Source organism: Phacochoerus africanus, chromosome 2 (assembly GCF_016906955.1).
Source record: "Phacochoerus africanus isolate WHEZ1 chromosome 2, ROS_Pafr_v1, whole genome shotgun sequence".
Lineage (NCBI taxonomy): Eukaryota > Metazoa > Chordata > Mammalia > Artiodactyla > Suidae > Phacochoerus > Phacochoerus africanus.
This window is the reverse complement of record NC_062545.1, coordinates 276,359,669-276,380,448: the sequence shown is the minus strand read 5'-3', so window position 1 is coordinate 276,380,448 and position 20,780 is coordinate 276,359,669. Positions and strand designations below refer to the sequence as shown.

General features: G+C 60.0%; 1 protein-coding gene across 1 annotated transcript; it reads right to left on the bottom strand.

Annotated features, from left to right (window-relative positions):
• Positions 1 to 2,763: 2,763 nt before the first annotated feature.
• Positions 2,764 to 19,624, bottom strand: GTF3C5 (general transcription factor IIIC subunit 5). Its single transcript, XM_047768796.1, is given in 12 exon segments — positions 2,764 to 3,391; positions 4,266 to 4,408; positions 4,993 to 5,075; positions 6,042 to 6,139; positions 6,353 to 6,433; positions 6,956 to 7,070; positions 8,385 to 8,489; positions 9,567 to 9,762; positions 14,527 to 14,725; positions 16,421 to 16,479; positions 16,481 to 16,623; positions 19,176 to 19,624. Coding segments are annotated over 12 exon segments (1,542 nt in total). The 5' UTR covers positions 19,329 to 19,624; the 3' UTR covers positions 2,764 to 3,224.
• Between the last annotated feature and the right edge of the window lie 1,156 nt (positions 19,625 to 20,780).

Genomic DNA, 20,780 nt, shown 5'->3' with positions numbered 1-20,780 from the left:
GACGTCCCTCTTTCCCAGGGCTGGTGCTCCTGGGTGACCTCGTGTCCACAGAGCACCTGTGCAGGTTACCGCTACCTGGGAGCAGAGGCAGATGGCACAAGGCGGGGCTGCAAGCGCGGGGCCTTGGCTGTGTGGTGCGTTCTGAAGCCTCGACCAGGAAAATGGGCACGATTCGCCTCCATGCCCTGCCTGCAGCTGGGCAGGGGTCGCTTCTCGGGGACTGGGGGCGAGACCTCCAGGACAGAGAGCGCTGTGTGCTCCTGGCCCTTGTGGCCGGTGTGGCTGTCTCTTCTTACCCAGGGTGCACTGGGTGTGCGACTCGAGGAGGAGGTGGTGGCGGGGACTGAGCAGCACCACGTGGCCCTGCCTTGAGTGTGGGGGGACGTCACTTCCAGCAGGACAGTCCTGGGTTGGGAGGGCCAGAGGCTCCAGTCTTGAGGGCTTCCTGGGGGAAAGGAAGGGCCAGACTTTCTGGCTACCGGCCCGCAGCTGTCACCAAGACCACTGGGACCTACAGACACACATCTGTCTACCTGTCCGTCTGCCATTTCCACCTGACGCAGAGGATGGGAGAGGGAAGCTAAAGTCAACAGGAGATGTTCTAGCCGCCAAGCAGGTCCCTCCTGTGCCTTGGGGGCCGGACTGCATGTTCAGAGCAGGATTTAGCCTAAGGAGTAGCCAAGTGCAAAGCAGTCTTGAGTGATCTTCTGTGGTCTTATTATTTTATCACTTGTTTAAATTTGCCCACTTGATAATTTGTTATATGATCTATTTTAATAAATTCTATTTTGAAAATAGTATACATATGGTATAGGAGAGAAAGCAATTATGCTGATGCCATAAGATTTTCAGCATAGTTAGAAAAAGAAATGAGAAAACCCTATAACCTTAATTTTTTTTTTTTTCTTTTTAGGGCTGCACCTGCGGCATATGGAGGTTCCCAGGCTAAAAGACAATCGGAGCTGTTGCTGCTGGCCTACACCACAGTCACAGCCATCGCCAGATCCTTAACCTACTGACTGAGGCTGGGGATTGAACCTGCATCCTCATGGATGCTAGTCGGGTTCATTAACCGCTGAGCCACGACAGGAACTCCCCTATAACCTTAAATTTTAAGTGGGAAATATCTGTATAAATTCCTAATTTATTTTTTCTTTATAAAAAATGCCTATTTTCCAGCTCTGTGTAACCCAAAGCTCTAGAGGTAAAGAAAACTCAGGAGCAACAAGCACCCCTTGCTGCCCAGAGGAGGGTCTCAAAACACCAAGGAAGGGCCACCCTGGAGCGATGGCGAGACTGGGCCTAGGGCAGGAATGCAGGGGAGGCGTCTGGGCCATGGCGGTGGCCCCAAGACCAGAGGGTGTGCCCAAGGACAGAAGCCAAGCTGGGCTGCTCTCCAGCCAAGGGAGACACGCTGGGCAGCAAAAAGCACGACAGCGATTGACACAAACCTAGTAAGTATACCTCTGGTCATCTTTGGTCTGGTTGCTATGGTTTCATGAATGAGGCCAGTGGATGAGGGTGACAACACCAGAAGCTGCTGGTCAACGCTCATGTCATTAAAGGGACCCAGCAGACACCCCACCTCCCAACTGGAGGGGCACATTGGAGGCTGAATTGCTGTTTTTTGTCTTTTTGCCATTTCTTGGGCCACTCCCACGGCATATGGAGGTTCCCAGGCTAGGGGTCGAATCGGAGCTGTAGCCACCAGCCTACGCCACAGCCACAGCAACATCGGATCCTTAACCCACTGAGCAAGGCCAGGGATCGAACCTGCAACCTCATGGTTCCTAGTCGGATTTGTTAACCACTGCAACACGACGGGAACTCCTGAATTGCTGTTAATGAGTTAGGTGTGAGGACAAGGGTACTATGTTTTTAAAACAAGAAGTCCTGATATGTTAGTGATACACACTAAAGTGTGTGATTTCCTTAAATCAATTTCAGCAAAACGCAAATACAAAACAAAACAAAAGCAAGGGGAAGAGATGCAACAAGTGAGGCAGAGGTCACTGGTGAAGCTGTATGAGGGGTAAGGGCGGGCTCACTGTACAAACCCAGGACTTCTCTGTGTCTGTATGATACTTTTCGTAACAAAACTTTTTTTTTTTTGTCTCTTTGCTATTTCTTGGGCCGCTCCTGTGGCACATGGAGGTTCCCAGGCTAGGGGTCGAATCGGAGCCGTAGCCACCAGCCTGCGCCAGAGCCACAGCAACGCGGGATCCGAGCCACGTCTGCAACCCACACCACAGCTCATGGCAACGCTGGATCGTTAACCCACTGAGCAAGGGCAGGGACTGAACCCGCAACCTCATGGTTCCTAGTCGGATTCGTTAACCACTGCGTCACGACGGGAACTCCGACAAAACATTTTTTAATGGGAGGATGAAGGTATTTAGGTCTCTAAGTGCAGAACCACCAAACACAGCTCAAGAACGTGGGCAGGGAGCTCTCTGGGACGCAGCAGGTTAAGGACCCAGTGTTGCCACAGCTGCGTAGGCTGCAGCCATGGCTTAGACTCAGTCCCTGGTCCGGGAACTTCCACGTGCCACGGGCATCCGAGACCAGAGTCACTTCTGGCTGCTCTCACCCGGGCCACCTGGTGAAAGGCATCAGGTCTGTTCTCAACCACCCCGGCATCGCCTCTTTGTTCATGAGGTCACTGAACGAACACCTGAAGGAACAAATGATACCTGGCCAGAGCCCAAGTCCCCAGGCAGGAGGAAACTTTTTCCTCCCCCACCCCCATCGAGACACCAGGACTCCTTGGGAAAGTGTGTTTAATAAGGACAATTCCAGCGGGGCCTGCCTTTTGTCGGGCCACCCCAAATGAACGAGGTCCAATCCCAAAGGCAGTCTTCAGCCACCTGCCACCATGGACCGGGCCTGTCGCCCGTGCCTGCCGCCAGGCCTGAGACCAGCCGGACCCGCACCGCCACCTCCGGCTCTGGCTGGTTTCAGCTGGAAGGAGGCGCCGGGCGCCGGCTCAGCCTGCTGGACACGGGGCTGGCTCGTGGCTGTGAAGCAGGGCCCAGCCTTCGGGAAGTCCCCAAGCACCCAGGGCCAGAGGGCAGCTCCAGGCGACAGGTCAAGGGCAGAACCAGGGCCGCACCCGGCTTTCCTCAGGGGGCCTCCCAGGGCCATGCTGGCTGCCGCAGGCAGCACTGGGGGCCCTGGCGGCCTGTCTCCCCGTCAGGCCTGGTTGGGGGGGACCCAGAGCTGTGTCACACATAGTCCAGAATCTCCGTCTCCATCTCGTTCTCACTCCCGTCGGACGGCTTGAAGTCCTCCTCCTCCTCCTCGTCCTCGTCCTCCTCCTCCTCGTCCTCCCCAGAGTCGCAGGTCAGCTGTTCTTTCCCGCTGTCAGCTTTGTCCGGGCCGGAGAAGAGAGCTGGGCCGGAACACGAGGCCGCATGTGTCCCAGCACAGGCGCCTGGGCGGCCCACGCCAGCTTCTGCTGGTCTCAGCCCGAGAGCCCCGCCCCCAGACCGGGCCCCGGGGCCTCCCGGGGGCCCCTGTACAGCAACGGCATCTGGGCTCAAGCTCTGGAGAAGCGGCTTTCGGGCCCGACTCTGCAGTTTAACAAGCACTTCCGGGGGATGCAGAAGCTAAGAGCTTTGAAAACCCCCTCCCCGGAGGAGCCTTGGGCACCTCCTGGGTCCAGCGGATTCCCCAAGCGAGCGTGTGCGGCGTGAGTGCTTTTCTCGACCAGTCTCTTAGGGGGTCAGAGGCGAAGGGCCGCGTCCTAGCGGACACTGAGAACCCTACCCTGTCAGGTCTGGGAGGGCAGGTCTGAGACGCCCCCTCCCCAAGTCTGGGAGGAACCCCCCAGAGAGGGGCCCGGTTGCTCACTTTCCCCCAAGCCCATCAGACCCTGGGCCCAGCAAGGGCTCACTCCCCTTCCTCACCCCTCTTGTGGGGGCTGTTCGTCCTGGGGAGGGGCAGGCAGTGCAGGGTGATAGGAGCCTGGCTCCCCTGTCCCTGCCCTCCCAGGGGAACAGGTGCAACGCGTCCACACATGGCTGGAGGATGTAAGGTGAGGGCAGAGCACGAGGCAGCAGCCCCGTCCCAGCCCTGCCCTCGGGCCCGAGTCCTGCCCCGACCCCCAGGGCTGAGTCCTGGCTCCGAAGGCCTCCCTCTCCCCAGTCAGGGCAAGAGGAGCCCAGCTGGGTGCATTCCCTGGGGACGGACCTCTGAGGGCGCCCCGCTCTGACCCCAGAGTGGGCCCAGGGTAGGGGGCTTGCCCTCACCCGAGTGGCTCTCACCGGGCCTCTTGGAGCGGATGATCTGCCGGATCATGAGGGACATGGCGTCCCTGAGGTCGTCGCTGGTCTTGGGCAGGCACCACCCGTCCCGCTCTGTGCAGGGGCCCTCGGCCCCGTCATTGCGGTGAATGACCTTCTGCAGCCTGGGGTTGGGAACAAAGTTCCGGGGTGAGGTCTCTGCGCCAGGGGCCGGCGAGCGGTCCTGGCAGAGCTGGCGCTGCGCTCAGACGGCACTTGGAGGGACGAGCATGGTCGCGAGAAGGTCCGTGAGAGCCACCCGGCCCCAGCCGGGCCCTAACCAGCGCGACCCTGAAGCCCACCCCGCCGGTGAATCAGGCGTGTGCGCGTCTCCCTGCTGAGAGCCTCAAGCCGTGTTTACCGCTCTGCCGTCCCCTCCGCTCCCACCGCGGCCCCTGGTTTTTCAAACAACACTGAGAACAACCGGATTAAAGGTTTCAGGGACTCTGGTCAGCTTGGCTCTGGGGATTGGGAACCATGTCGTGAACCCCCACATGGGCAGGAGCGGAGGAAGGCAAAGACCCAGCCCCGAGCCGAGGCCTGCACTGCAGCCTGGAAAGTGCTCCCGGGGCCACGTGAGCCCGGGCAGAGCCCTCTCCGGGCCGGCCTAGAGCTGCAGGCCACACCTCGGTCCCCGGGCGGTTTCTCTGCACTAACCCCGAGTCCCAGGGTCCCCACCTCGGCGTCGCGGGGCCCCTCACGTACGTACTCGTCCACGTTCAGGTCGCATAACTGGTAGAACATCTGGCGGTATGGCGGCAAGGCCCCCTCCCGGAAGATATAGATGGAGTCCTGAGAGCGGGGGAGACGGGGAGGTGGGTGGGTGGGAGCATCCTGCGGGCGGGGTGCTGGAGACCCCCACACTCGGCTCCCATGGGGTCTCTCCAGGGCCGGGGGCTGGTCTAGGTCCCAGGACCAGGCAGGCCTGGCTCTTCTCCCTGGACGCAGGCAGGATGGACAGGCCAGAAGCCGGGGAGCAGGTGTGCAGAACACCAGCTCCAGCTCCCCAGGAGTCGAGGGCGGGCCGGAGCAGCCAGGCCCTCCCACGGCCCTGGAACAACGAGCCGCCACTGGGGGGCCTGGCCAGGCGCTTCCTGCAGGGTGTCCCCCAGCCTGGGCCCGAGCGCTGCCTCCGTGCTTCCTGCCGCCCACCCTGCTCACTCCTCACCAACGGTCGAGGCAGCCCTGGCCACCAGCTCCAGAGGTGGGGGTAACAGCCTAAAAGGACAGTCCTTGAGGACGGTCACTGGGTCCCTTGGGCGAGGAGGAGAGACCGGCCTGCTGGAGGACAGCCGCCCCTTGCCCTCTGTGAGGCCGGGGACACCAGGGAGGGCCCACCCCCTCCCATCAGCCCGAGCTGGGACAGGCGGCGGGAAATCACTGCCTCTGCTGGGGGCTGTGCTAGCGAGAGTGAGAGTGAGGCCGAGGGGACCCCACCCGGCCCACGGCTGGGGTTCAGGTGGGCCGCTCGGGCTTCGTGCTCACAGTGCCCACTGCTGCCCATCCCTGCGGAGGTCACGTGGGGCCCCAGGGCCAGTTCACCCGGGGCAGCCCCATGCAGTGCTGCTGTCTGAGCCCCGCCCTGAGACAGGCCCAGGTGGCCCTCAGAGCCCACCGCCCCGAGCTGCCCCCACCCTGAGGCTGTGCTGGAAGGCGGGGGTTGTGCAAAGGCCCCGGGAGGCACAGTGGGTGCCCGGTGTGGGGCAGCCTCTTCCACTCCCCTTCACTGGCACCCGGCAGGCAGCTCAGGGGACCCACCTTAAGCTTGTAGTTGTTGGAGGCCGACCTCCGTGCACTGATCATCCGGGAGGGGGCCAGGCCCTGCTTCAGGTCATGCATGGTGACGAGCGGGCTGGCTGCGAGGGGACAACGGCAATGCTTTGGAATATCGGGGGGGGGGTTCTCCCCCACCCCCCGCCCTGTCCCCCAGCCGCCCTCTCCCTCTTCAGTGCCCAGGAGTCACTCCCTTGGGAAGCTCCTCCCCACCCCACGGGAGAGGTCCCATCTCCCCCCGCCTGGGGTGACAGCGAATCCTCAGCCGACCCGCAGGGCGAGCCCCGGGCACCCACGTGTCTTCTTGATGGTGATGGGGAGGCTGTAGTTGTAGGCGCTGCGCTTGGCCTTGACAGGCATGTCACTGGGGGTGTAGCCTGCGGAGGGGAGGGGCTGTCAGGCAGGGGTTGCAGGGCCCCTTGTGGCAGCAGCACGGGCTGCACCACAGGAGCACCAGGGTCCCTGGGGCGAGAGGAGCTGCTGCGTTCTGGGAGGGGGGTCGGGGCTCCCGTCGGACGCCTGGCCTGCACTGCAGGAGCTATGATGAATGGTGGATGAGCAGACACTGAGGGATAGCAGTGCAGCCACCAGAGGGGGACCACGGGCAGGACTCGAGCCTGGGTCCCCATGTCCACGCTCTTCTGCCTGCAACAGTCCCGCCAAGGGGGCGAGGGTTGTTTTTTGGTTGCACCAGCAGCATATGCAGGTTCCTGGGCCAGGGATCAAACCCGAGCCACAGCAGGGACAACACTGGATCCTTAACCTGCTGAGCCTCCAGGGGACTCCAAGGGGGGGAAGGCTTTGATCCTCTCCTGTGGACATGCTCGTGGCAGAAGAGAGACCGCTGGGAGCAGGAAGACACGAAGGGAGGAGGAGGCCAAGGTATCGGGCGTCTTTACCGTGCTTCATCCCGCAGCGGATCCGGAAGTCAAGGACTTGGTAAATCTTGGCCTCCGGGTGTTTGCGGGGGTCGTACCCGAATCGAATCCACAGGCTTCTCCAGGGACCAGTTATCTGAATAGAAAGAGATGGAGCCCAAGTGGGCCGAGGCCCCTTCCTGGCTCCCGGGTGGCCCAGCACAACACTTGAAGAGTGGGGGACAGGGCTCGGGAACCCTGCCCCGGCTGGCCATGGGCGGCCCTGTCACCTCGCACAGGTCACGTGGCCCTCCTGTCGGGTGGGGTTCTGTGCAGGTCAAACGAGAGGGTGTCCCGGAGCCCTACCCTCAGGGCCTGGCACAGAGCGGGAGCTCAACTGACACACTGTTCTAGTGGGTGGGAGCTACTGTCCCCAAACAGTACTCCTGAGGTCCCTGTGTCTACAAAGCCAGTTCTGAAAGGCAGACATGGGCTCTGTGGGGGGGGGGGGGCCCTGCCCCCCCCCACCGTCCTGGTCACATCCCACCCTTGTCTCCCTGCTGCTCATGAGCAGCTCTTCCTCGGCGCAACTTTGGGAATCTCGGGGATGGCGTCCCACCTCCAGGCCCTCCTGGACGGGTCCAAGGGGCAGCTCATGCACACTGAACCCCACTCAACCCAGGAGAATGGGTTAGGGGCCCAGGCGCTGCAGCCACACAGGCCGGGGCCCCCACATGGCCACGTGGCTCTGCCACTTGCTGCCTGGAGGACCCTGGTGCATCAAGCCACAGATGTGAGCCTGGCCTCGGCAGTACCAAGCCTGCCGCCCTCCTCCACAGAGGTAACCCGGAGCCCAGTCTGGCCTTAGGAAGCTCTCCATCAAGGCCCTCAAGGAGCTCTCTCACGGCGCAGCGGCCTAAGGATTCAGTGCGGTCAGCGCAGCGGCTCAGGCCGATCCCCGCCTGGGAAATTTCACGTGCCACGAGTACAGCAGATGGTGTCTGGGTTTTGTTTTTTGTCTTTTTGCCATTTTCTCGGGCCGCTCCCACAGCATATGGAGGTTCCCAGGCTAGGGGTCTAATTGGAGCTGTAGCCGCCGGCCTACGCGAGAGCCACAGCAACGTGGGACCCGAGCCGCGTCTGCCACCTACACCACAGCTCACGGCAACGCCGGATCGTTAACCCACACTGAGCAAGGGCAGGGATCGAACCTGCAACCTCACGGATCCTAGTCGGATTCGTTAACCACTGCACCACGACAGGAACTCCTTGGTTTTTTTTAATGTATAATCCCTTTACTTAAAAGACATCCCTCTAAAATACAGTCACCCCCACGGGGGCAGTGTGTTCCTGCAACCAGCTGGCTTGTGGGGCAGGACGGAGCTAGCTGCTCTTGCTGCGGCTCTGACAGGTCACTTTGGGGATCGGGAGGCCCTGCCGGGACCAGAGTGGGCGCCGGGCGGACACTCACCATGTAATAGGCCATGAAGGGCAGCAGCACCTTGAGCTTGTCGGGGTGGATGCTGATGTTGGCCTTGACGGCGTTACGCGACCAGATGGGACGGATCTCAAACAGCTGGGGGTCAAGGCAGAAGCTGCGATGAGCACAATGGCTTCCCATCCGCCTGCCTGGACCCCCACGCGGTCTGGCCCCGGAGGACCTTCCCGAAGGAGGCGGCAGAGGCAGGCCGAGCCGGCGCAGGCCAGGAGCCGCTCACCTGCCTCCCTCAGAAGTGGGCACTGCCCACCCAGCACCTGTCAGGTGTGCTTGCAGAGCCTGGGGGTCCTGAAATGTCGTGAGGGACACCGTCCGTGTCCTTATGCAGCTTTTAGAGGACAGTTGTGGGGGGGATCCAGAGCAGGGCCAGGAGGGGGACAAGCCAGAGCTCTGGGGCCCCAGGCAGCCTCGGCCTAGAGGCTGAGTTGCGACGTCATAAAGGCTGCAGGGGACAGCCCAGCCTGGGGCGACAGGGAAAGGCCAGGGGCCTGGAGAGCTGAGGGCCAGCACAGGAGGGGCCCTGAACCAGGTGGGGGACTGGGCTGTGCCCAGAGGACAATGAGGGGCCTCAGAGAGTGGCCCATGTGCCCCTGACTGAGTGACTGCTAGAAACACAGCAAGGTACCCACCACTTAAGGAAGGACACCCCTCCCCACCTGCCAAGGGGACTATGGCTTCAACAGGACAAGAGGCAAGCGTCAGTCAGCAGTGATGTGACCTCAGTGAAAACTGCTGTGCCTGCCGGTGGGAACACGAGGAACAGAGGCCCTCGGCCTGGGTCTTCCCAGAACCTGCCAGCCAGCGGGCGAGGCAGAGGGAAGCTACCTCCTCTTGCTCCAATTCTAACTCAGAGGAAGCGCCTCCGGCTGGTATGTTGCCACCAACGACCAGATGCATGAAGGCTCCCGGGGTCCAGGAGCTCCAGGCTAAAGTCACATCTGCACAACGCTTGCCATCCCCAAGGGACCCCAAGTGCTTCTAAGAAGTACTTTCAACCTTGGGAATGCGGGGCTACACTGGCGTGGCTTTCAGGCATGACGTCTGGAGCTGAAAAGTTCTCGTGTTGATGAACGAGCGTCACAAAGCGGCAGGGATGGGGCGCAGCTGGGTACACAGGAGGCGCCCGTGCAGAGGCGGCCCCGGCGGGGCTCTCACCTTGCTCAGCTCCTTCTCCACCTTCTGGTCCAGGGGGTTGGTGCAGACCTTCTTCCACGTCTGCACTGCGGCCTCCAGGGGCTGCGCGGGCACCCCGTCGTCCTCGAAGTTGACGAAGATGGCGTTGTGGGGGCGCCGGGCCCTGCTCAGGCCGATCACGTTCTCGCCTGAGATCGGGGGGTTGTTGTAGCCTTCCCTGGGGACAGAGAGCGCTGTCAGGGCGAGCGTGCCAGGGCAGGCTGGGCTGGACGGTGGCAGCCCACATCTGTGGGCTTCTCCCTGGAACCTGGGTGAGGAGAGGGTCTCACCGCCAGCGGCTGAAGGCAGCGCCTGTGTTCTCAGGCCGAGGATCAGGAGAAGGGCCTGGGGGCCTGCAGCTGCAAGGCCAGAGCCCAGGGGCTGGGCTGCGGGCAAGGGCGCCTGCCCTGAAGCTGGTGGCCTCACAGTGGCCCCACAGTGTGCGCCGCCCCGTCCAGCCAGCAAAAGCTGGCAACAGTCCAAATGCCCATCAGGCAGGGACGGTGAAACCAGCTAAGACGCGGGACACTGTCCACGGGCTGTGATACCTGATGGCTACAATTCATTCAACCCTTGAAACGACCCTATTAAGAAGGACCCACTTTCCCATGAAGTCACTGGGACCACAGGAGGAAAGCTGCCGAGAGCCAGGGCTCCAGGTGACGGAGCTGGGACCCAGGAGGCTGGCGGGGCCGTGGACCGCCGTCCTGTCACCAGCGACGGGGGCCGAGTCCAGGCTTGGAACCCCTCGATGAAGCCGCGGAGGGGGAAGGAGGGTCTTCAGGGCGAGCACAGAGGCTCCGTGTGGGGGCGGGACGGGGCGCAGGGGGCGAGGGTCCCCGGATGTTCAGCGCGCCGACCCCCCGAGGCGGGTGTCAGGAGACCCCGCAAGCCCACCACCAGCTCCAACCATCACCGTCACAGGGCCAACTTGGGGTCATCCAGACCCCACCCCAAACCCAATCACGTTCAAGAGCGATTCCGAGAACCCGCCGGACGCCACTCAGCCTCATCCAGGTGGTCACTGCCTTTGAAACCTGTTTCCATCTTCCTTCACTTTCCACATGGATACAGACCAGCTGCACGGTTTTCCTTTTAGGGCCACACCTGCGGCACATGGCAGTTCCCGGGCCAGGGGTCCAACCGGAGCTGCAGCTGCCAGCCAACGCCAGAGCCACAGCCACGCCGGAGCCTTAACCCACTGAGTGAGGCCAGGGATCAAACCCACATCCTCAAGGACACTGTGTTGGGTCCTTAGCCCACTGAGCCACAGTGGGAACTCCCATCTACTTATTTATAAAGAACAACAAAATGATTTTTCACACATTGAGAAACAAAATATAAAGATGGGATCAAATTTGTTCCTTCCCCCCCCCCCAGTGACTCCAGGAGTTCCTGCTGTGGCACAACGGGACTGGCGGCGTCTCAGGAGCTCAGGGACACAGGTTCGATCCCTGGCCTGGTGCGGTGGGTTAAGGATCCGGCGTTGCCACAGCCATAGCTTAGGTCAAAACTGCAGCTCGGAACTGATCCCTGGCCTGGGAACTCCATATGCAAAGGGGTGGCCAAAAAAGTAAAAAACAGGGGTTCCCGTCGTGGCGCAGTGGTTAACGAATCCGACTAGGAACCATGAGGTTGCGGGTTCGGTCCCTGCCCTTGCTCAGTGGGTTAACGATCCGGCGTTGCCGTGAGCTGTGGTGTAGGTCGCAGACGTGGTTCGGATCCCACATTGCTGTGGCTCTGGCGTGGGCCGGGGGCTACAGCTCCGATTGGACCCCTCGCCTGGGAACCTCCATATGCCGAGGGAGCGGCCCAAGAAATAGCAACAACAACAACAACAAAAAAGACAAAAGACAAAAAAAAGTAAAAAACAGTAATAATAATAAAAAATGGTGATTCCATTTGAAACCATCCTGAACCTGTGCACCACCACCCTGTTTCCAGAGACACCTCCCAAAGACCCAGACCCCGCCGGGAAGGAAAGCCCCCGGTGGCCCCGCTGGGCCCCCCACCTCTCCCAGCCGCAGGGAGCCGGCAGCCCGCCTGGCGCCTCAGCTGCCTCAAGGAGGACGGGGGGGGGGGGGGGGGGGGGGGGAACCCTGTCAGGCCAGCGTCCAGCCTCTCCTCCACCCACTGAGCCTCAGGAGGCTCAGCCTGGACCAGAGAAGGCCAGCGAGGTGGGGCCAGTCCTCAGGCACCCAGGAAGGCCAGCCGAGCATAAAAATCGATAGCAGCCCTGGGAGAAAGGACAGGTTCTTTCCACGTCTGGAAAATCCGATAAACCACATGGGAGAAAAACAGGGCCTGTGGATCCAAGGGCAGCCAGTGCCCCTCCCTCGTCCCCTCCCTGGGGCTGGGGGACAGTTCTGGCCCCACAGGACAGAGAAGCGACTCAGACGCTGCCATCCAGTGCCAAGGCCAGCGATGGGGTGGGGGTGGGGGGCTCTAGGGCCTCTTTCTACATAAGAGCATAATGCCTGCGGGGGCAAAATAATCAAAACTTTTCAGAAATATGTAAAGGGGGTTTTTTTTGGCCACACCCTCGGCATGCAGAAGTTCCCCGTCAGGGATGGAATCGGAGCCACATCTGCGGCAAGGCCAGAGCCTTAACCTGCTGCGCCATAGTAAGCAGGAACTCCAGAAATACGTAAATTGGAAAAATGGGTAATATTTCCTTGCTTGGAACTCTTGTCTGAGTACAAGACCCACACACACCACTGTCACTGCAGACGTGAGGGTTGTCAGCAGGGAAGGGATGGGACCGGCTCTCTTTAGTTACACGTCTCTGTAATGTTTGGACTTTTCTAACAAGCACAATTCACTCTTGCAATCAGAAGAGGCTGCGGGCGGGGTAGGGATTCCACAGGCCTGGCAGACGTGGCCAAAGGAACAGCTCGGCCCTCACCTGGCTCTTAAGTCACGTTTGAGATCATTGGACATCGGGACAAGGGTTGGGACGCTTCGCTCTCCGTGTGGAATTCCCCGTAATATTATCATTATTATTTAATTTTTAATGGCTGCACCCACAGCACATGGAAGTTCCTGGGCCCAGGACTGAAACTGAGCCGCGGCTGCGGCAGCACTGGATCCTTCAACCCACTGCGCCAGGCTAGGGATCAAACCCACACCTCCTCAGCAGCCTGAGCTGCTGCAGTGGATTCTGAACCCACTGCGCCACAGTGGGAACTCGCCCCATCACACAGTTTCTGAAGGAAGGGAGCAGCACACCTTTCTCCCCGGGACAGGATCTAAGCTCCAGACCGCGGTCTGCGGGACCCTCGCAACGACCCCTGACCTGGAATCTCCCCCAGATCCCCCCCGCCCAGCTCTGTCACCATGTGGGGCTGTTTCACAGGCCAGCCCCTCGAGGGCCCTCCCTGACAGCTCCCTGTCTGTGACGGCCCACTCCCCACTCACCTCCTGCCCACAGCGCCCCACAGCCCCCTTGCCCTCCACACGGGCCCACCGGCTCCCCAGCCCCTGGCCCCGTTGGAACTGCCTCTGTTGTGTTCCCCCCAACACTGGCTCGAGAGGAGCCCTGGGCCATGACAGGCGGTCAGGACGTATCGATGGAAATAGCTGACAAGGAAAGAGAAGGTTCTCGTGTTCCCACCCCTCCAGAGAGAGAGAACTGTCCTGGCCCAACCCTCCTGATTTTTCTAGGCTTCTATCATCACCCCACTATTTTTTTTTTTTTTTTGGGCAGCGCCCACAGCACACAGAAGTTCCTGGGCCAGGGATCAACCCCGTGCCACACCGGTAACCAGAGCCATGGCAGTGACAAGGCTGGATCCTTAACCTGCTGCACCACCAGGGAGCGCCTCACAATTTATTTTTACACCACAGAATCTGCTCTAACACCTGCCATTCCTCGAGGGAAGGCTCCCTGGACACAGGCCACGTCGGCCCCGGAGCCCGCCGTCTCTCAGGCTGTGCGGTCTTCCTCGGCACGGACGTTAATTAATTAATGAATCAGACATTAATGACGACTCTGGTGGACTGGCCGCTTACGTATCCACTTTATCCAACTCTGCCAGGCACTTGCTGTTGCAAGTATTTCGAAGCCTTCAGCCACACAGCCCTGCAACCAGGCAGGGAGGCGGGAGCTGTTACATCGCCAGCCCTCTAGCGGGGGGGCGGCTGGCGCGGGAGCTCAGGCTCAGGTGGGATGGCAGCCCAGGGCCCGAGCACGGCCCCAGCGCCTGGCTTCCAGACAGCAGCCTCTCTCAGCTCCTGCTGCCGCCCACAGCCAGCCAGGAAACGTTCTCGTCAGTGCATTATCTCTAAGACTGAGGCGACAGCCACCGTGGGATAAATTCCTAGCAGGACAGCCTGGTCAACAGGACAGGACATTTAAAACTGCAATAGGAACTCCCACTGTGCTGCAAGGGGACTAATGGTGTCTCTGCAGCCCTAGGACGCAGGTTCGACTCCGGGCCTGGAGCAGTGGGTTAAGAATCCAGCACTGTGCAGCTATGGCAGAGGCTGCAACTACGGCTCGGATCTGATCCCTGGCCTGTGCGGGGCAGTCAAAAGAGGAAGAAAAGAAAACAGAAGAAAACTGTCCCAGATTCTCCCAGGTTCTTGAGACTGCCCTCCAGAAGCACTGACCTCGGCCCCGTGCCCCTTGGGCAGGGATCTCTCTCCACACCGCAAGGCGCCTGCTTTGGGGGATGGGCCTTCAAGTCTGAAGGTGACATCCTGACTTCCACACTGTAGTGTGGGGACAGCTCCGAGCCAGGCCTCCGGGTGGGGCCTGGGGACAGGGGCTGGTTCCTGACACCCCTGGTCAGGGCCCGGGTCACCAGCTGCTCTGCCGTGGGGAGGCGCTGGGCCCGAGGGCCTGAGCCAAGCCGGCCGCCCTGGCCGCCTGACCCTGAGGGGCGGCAGTGGGCCTCGGACGCAGGGCCTGGACGCCGAGCCCGGAGGCGCGGGGACTCACCGGTGCTGCGTCTCCGGGCGGTAGAAGTAGTCCACGGGGGTGTCGAGCCGCGAGAAGATGGGCGGCGGGATGTAGAGCGGCAGCTCCTGGTGGAAGAAGCTCTCCTTCTCGGGCTTGAGCATGAGCACCTTGTCGTACATGGACACCTGCCGGCCGCCCGGCTCCGTGTGCACCGCCAGGTACTGGAAGTCGGACAGCCCTGGGGAGGGGACAGAGGGCTGACACCCCGTGACGCCACCCACATCTGCGGGGCGCTGAGCCGGCCTGGCCCCGGAGGCCGCTAAGCAACAGTGGCAGGAGCCCAAACTAAGCCTTCGAGTAGCTTCTGGGGGAGCCCAGGGTGCTTGGGTCCCGTGACTGTCAGGGGCCGGGGGATACGGGATATGTGGGGGCAAGTCAGCGACTCCCCTGGGACCCCGCTAAACGCAGACGCTGCATTTCTAACAAGCTCCCAGGCGAGGCTGAGGCTGGTCCAGGGACACCCGAGGGGTGACGTCCCGGCTCCGTTAGCGGAAACGAGGGACCACGTGGGAAGCCTCGACGGGAGGCCCACGTCCCAGCAGGATGACTGGCATTCGGCAGGCCCACCCCGTGGGATCCCAAGCGGTTTTAGTTTCTTTACACTTTTTTCCTCTTTTCTTTTCCATTTTTTTAGGGCCGCACCCACGGCATATGGACGTTCCCAGGCTAGGGTCGAATCAGAGTTACAGCTGCTGGCCTAACCACAGCCACGGCAACGCCAGATCCTGGCTGTCTGCCACCTCCACCACAGCTCACGGCAACGCCGGATCCTTGACCCACTGAGTGAGGCCAGGGATCAAACCTGCGTCCTCATGGATCCTCGTCGGTTCATTACCACTGAGCCACAGCGGGAGCTCCTCGTTCCCTCACATGTTGTCTTCCCCTTTGTCACGCTCCTCAGTTCCCAGCTCAGAACCGCAGCTGCTCTACAGCCTGTTGGGGCTTGTGAGAAACTTGCTTGGCGGCTCCCAGGTGCATGAACCGGCCCTTTTATACACAACATGTCCCTGAATCTTCACGAGGGCCTAACACTCCCTCCGTACAGACAGAGACCGAGGCCGAGGGCAGCCGGCTACCTGCCCCAGAGATGGGCAGAGCAGAGGCGGGCAGAGCGCCGAAGCCCACATTCACTCTGGCTTCCCTCCCACCCCACACCTTACTGCCTCTTTATAGGGGTTCCCCGTGGGGAGCAAACACGCTAAGGATCCCACAAGAGCCGTCCAGGTGGCTAAGAGTCCAGGGATGTGAGGTCCCGAGAGGCCGAGGCGACCTGGGCAGGCTTCAGGGTGGAGGCAAGACCAGCGGCAGGCAGACCCAGACGGTTTGCAAACCAAGGGGTGAGAAATGGGAGACCTGCTGACCAGGTTTACTTGGCCCCACAAAATGCCCTTAAAAACGAGACGAGTTCAGAGTTCCCTCTGTGGCACAGTGGATTAGGAATCCGACTGCAGTGGCTCAGGCCTCCTCAGGGGCACAGGTTCAATCCCCAGCCCAGAGCAGTGGGTTAAAGGATCCGGTGCTGGCCCGGCTGCAGCAGAGGTCACGGCTGCGGCTTGGATTCAATCCCTGACCCGAGAACTTCCATTTGCCACACCCAAAGCAAACAAACCAAGAAGAGCTCTCAGAGAGCTCCAGCTCCTAAGCACGCCGAAAACCGAGCAGCAACAAGCCCACAGCCCAGAGGGAGCTGCTAGCAGGAGGGAGGAGCGCCTGCCTCCCGGACCGGCCTGCACCCACGGCTCCCCTCACCCCTGCCCCTCACCCTGGGCCGATCCCGGCCCCTTCACTGCGCGGATGGCCCCCCCAGCTCCCGCGGGCATGAGGGACTCGGGCCCCAAACAGCCCGGGGCCGGGAGAACGCGTCTGCGGCTACCTTGAAACTTGTAGACGGTGGCGACAAGGCCAAGGACCTGCAGGTCGAGGCGGGCCTCGGGCCCCGGCGCCCCCCCGCTGCCGCCGCCTCTTGACCCGGAGCAGCAGGCTGCTGGTGCTGAAGCGGTTGGCACACACGGGGTGGCAGTAAGGGTCCTTGGGCCGGAAGTAGAGCTCCAGCCTCTTGCTGGGGTCCGCATAGACCTGCGGGGGGGTCACAGGAGGCAGGGTGAGGCCGTGACCAGCTAAGCAGCTGGCAGCTCCTCTCTCAACGAAAGCCTGAGGGGGACCCGGGCAGCCAGAGCAGCTTTTCCTGTTTCACCCTGACCTTTTAAGATTCGTCCCTCAAACCCAATTTTTACCAAGTGCCTTCGTGTTTGTCTGGTAGGAGTAATGAGGATAAGCTCTTCATTCTAAGTGGCTGTAAGGCTGGAGACAAGAGCCACCAGTGAAGGGGAGCCATCATCTCTCAAGGGACTAGTCAGTGCGGGTAACCAGGCAATTCTTCCAGCAACACTTCACGGAGGCATTACTGGCCCCCTTCCCCTCCCCAGCCTGGGTGGGGGTTGAAGGACTTGTCTGGAGCTTCCTCCTCCGGGAACCACCCACCCCGAGGGTCTCAGCATTCAGACTCACAAAAACTTCAGGGTCCAAAGGAGATTAAATCAATCGGCAACGAGCACATCGGCCCTGACTTGTGTGATTTAGCCTTTCCAAGCCTTGGTTCCTTCTCCTTAAAATGGAGATAGCAACAGTACCTACTCAGCTGTTACGATGATTAAATGAAAAAATACATAAAGCACATAGCCTGGAGCCTACCTCATGGGAAACACTCTACATGGGTCACCCACATGCGGGCAGAGGGACACAGCGAGGGTCAGCTGTGTGCGTGTGAAAACCCCACCAGTGTTCCCTGGGCCGAGGTCACATCTACGTGCTGCACCGCTGGCTCCCGACACCCAGGACACAGCCTGGCCCTTAGGGAAAGAGGAGGGTTTAAAAGAGCCCCGAGCCTTTGGAATCCCTTCTCATGAAACACAGGTCTAGACTCTGCTGGGTTGGGAAGGAGGCCAGCTGAGGGCCTGGCCCAGAGGGGTTGCCCCAGAAACAGGAACGGAGGAAGGAAGGACCGGGCTCCTCCCAAAGGGCTCATACTCTAACTCGGTACAAATATCCCGGGGTAGTGGAGTAAGGGTCCTGTCGATGCAGCAGTAAGTCGGGCTGAAAGAACAAAACAGGAGGAATTCCCTTGGCGGCTCTGCGGGTAAAGGATCTGGCATTGTCGCTGCTGTGGTGAGGGTTCAATCCCTGGCCCAGGAACTTCCACACGCCATGACGCCATGGGTGTGGAGGGAGACAAAACAAGACTAACTGGGCCTCTGCTGGCATCTTGTGCTTAATGACATGTTCGGGGGTTTTGGTATTCATCGAGCATGGAGGATGGAGGTCAGAGTTCAGGCTTCAGAGGGAGGCATGAATGAGTTCAGATTCCCACTGTACCCCATAGGAGCTTGTCTGGCCCAACCTTTCTCTTTTTTTTGTCTTTTTGTCTTTTTAGGGCTGCACCTGAGGCATATGGAGGTTCCCAGGCCAGGGGGCCAATCGGAGCCGCAGCTGCCAACCTACGCCACAGCCTCAGCAACGTGGGATCCGAGCCGCATCCGCAACCCACACCACAGCTCATGGCAACAGCGGATCCTGATCGAACCTGCAACCTCATGGTTCCTAGTCGGGTTCATTAATGACTGAGCCACTCCGGGAACTCCCCCAACCTTTCTTCCTGGGTCTTTTTCTGAAAAAGGGGAATAATAATGGTACCTGTACCTAACTCGTTAGATTGTTGTGAAGATTCAATCATGCATTTGACAAGTGTTTGGGAAGCAGGCACCACTATGGATGTTAAGACCACAGGTGTGAACGAGAGCGACAAGGTCCCGCTCTCATGGAATTTACAGACTCAGAGCCAAGAGTCCAAGACAGACAATTAACACGTTAAAATAACTTCAGGTTGGAATTAGCAGGTTGGATAGGCAGATATTAACTGCTAGCAGCCACTTTAGTGAGGGCCATCAGGGAACGACTCTCTCAAGAAGAGACACTTCAAGATCTGGTTCGTGTAAAGCCCTTACATAGAGCTTTCTTTGCACAAGCTAAGAATCCATCTCGGCTCCACTCTTGGCTGGGCGAATCTGAACAAGCTGTTTCAGTTTCCTTGTAAAATTCAGACATTGACACTTCCTACCAGGAAGGGTTCCAGTGAGGATCATGTTTTAAGTAAAGCACCTAGAACTGTAGCTCGTACAGAGTAAGTTGTTAGCTTTGACTACCTTTAGCCTAAATAACATAATTCTTCCTTCCTCCCTCTCACTTAGGTCGACGGTTCCTAATTTCCCATATCTCAGTTTTCTGCTTCGTGAAATGAGGATGTGGCAGTCCAGCACATCCTGCGGTGGCAGAAAGCGGGGAGCTGCAGCTGAGCTGAGCTCAAGGCAGAAATGCCAAAGCTGCGGCTCATCCGAGGATGGGAGACCCTCTCTGCGTCTCCCTATGGTCCTTTTCCCGCGCTCTCTGCCCGCGAAGACAAAACGGTCCACGCCGAGTGGTCTCAGAAGCAAATCCCCGCCCGCTGGCCGCTGCAGAGCCAGCCTCAAGCTCCACTGCCAAGGAAACCTCACGTCCCTGGGTGGTCCCGCCCCTCTGGCCGTTGTCCCGCGATTGTCCTCCCCCGTGGACCCCGGAGACTCCACGCTCCTCACCCGGGAGACGCTTTCCTCGCCGCCCAGGGTCAGCAGCATCTTGGACACGTCGCGCACCAGGCCCGGGTACTCCACACACACCATGCGCCGCTCGTGCCGCAGGTCCACCGAGACGGCGCCCCCCTGCCCCGCGTCGGCCGCCGCCGCCGCCATCCCTGCCAGTCTAGTCGGGTCCGCCGCGGTCCGTTCCTGTCCTCGCGCTCCCCGAGGCCTCGCCCCAAAGGTTCCGCGAAGGAATCGTTCCGGCCTCCTCCTGGCTCGCGCCTCCCCAAATCCCTGAGTTGCGCGAGGCTCGAAGTCCTCAGGGAGCAAAGGCCCGAAGGAAGGGCCTAAGACTTCGGAGTTAACAACCGCTGGATCCTCAACTTTGTGTTTTAAATGAAGAGGGTTGGAGCCCAAGGGGCGGGGTAAGGGCCTGTCTCTCCCACCAACCCGAGGGACGGCGACGCTTGGAAGACACCACCCAGCCCTCGACTTTAGCCAATGAGAACCCGAGGGCCGAGCCGAGCTTTTTAGCCAATGAAGAGTCAAGACGAAGCCGGGTTTCACCCCCCTTCCTTGGCTCCCTTAGGTTTTAGCCAATAATGAACCAGAGCTAGGTTGGGTCCCCGCCCCTTCCTGGGATTTAACCCAATAATAGATGGGGGCGTGTCCGAGGCAAACTTCCGGCCGCTCTTCCTGCGTGGAAAGGTCCCAGTAAGCAATGGGTTCCGGACCCCGGGTCCGCCGAGTGGGTTTCCTCCCGGGTGGGACCCCCCCCCCGGGTGGGACCCCCCCCTTTCCCGCTGACCGCCCCAGAATGTGGTTTTTAGCGGCGCACGGAGGCCGCGAGGAGTCCGATCTGGACTTGGAGAGCGCGATCTGGAAATGCACTTTGAATGCTTGCCCACCTCCACTCTCAGAAAACGCGGAAGCGCTCCCCGCGCGGACTAAGGCGGGCGTCAGTCCTTCGTTTCTTAGACAGTTATTCAGCGCCTGCTGTGTGCTGGGCACCACTCAAACCTCACGGAAGCATGAAGTGAGGAGAACCCCGAAGCGAGCGACTGGGGGCCGTTCTAGGAAGTGACAAAAAGCGAAACTTGAAGGAGCAAAGTGGAGGGAGATGAAGGGTCAGAGGTCGACAAAGGCCAAACAGATCCTTAAAACGATTTACCTAACGGGTTGGCTTTTTCTGAGTGCAGTGGAGAGCTGTTGAAGGGTTTTGTGCTGGGAGTGCGGGAATCTGATTTATGCATTTGACTCTGTGGCTGTTTCGTTGGGGTTGTTTATGTTTTAGCGGTGCCTGTGGCATGTGGAAGTCCCCAGGCCTGAACTCGAACCCAAGCCACAGCAGTGACAACCCTGAACCCTTCACTGCTAGGCCACCAGGGAACTCCTCCGTGGCTGTTGTGTAGAGAATAGACCAGAGACACCAAAAGTAGACTCAGATAAACCACTGGAGAGAGGTTGCATAATCCAGGCAAGAAATGCTGCCTGGGGAAGTGGCAGTGAGGATGGAAAGGACTGCATTCGAGGAGGTTAGGAGATAAAAGAGACTCCTTGGGAATGGATACCCCACGTTTCTGAAATGACTCCTGAATCAAAAAGTTATGTTATTATTCTAGA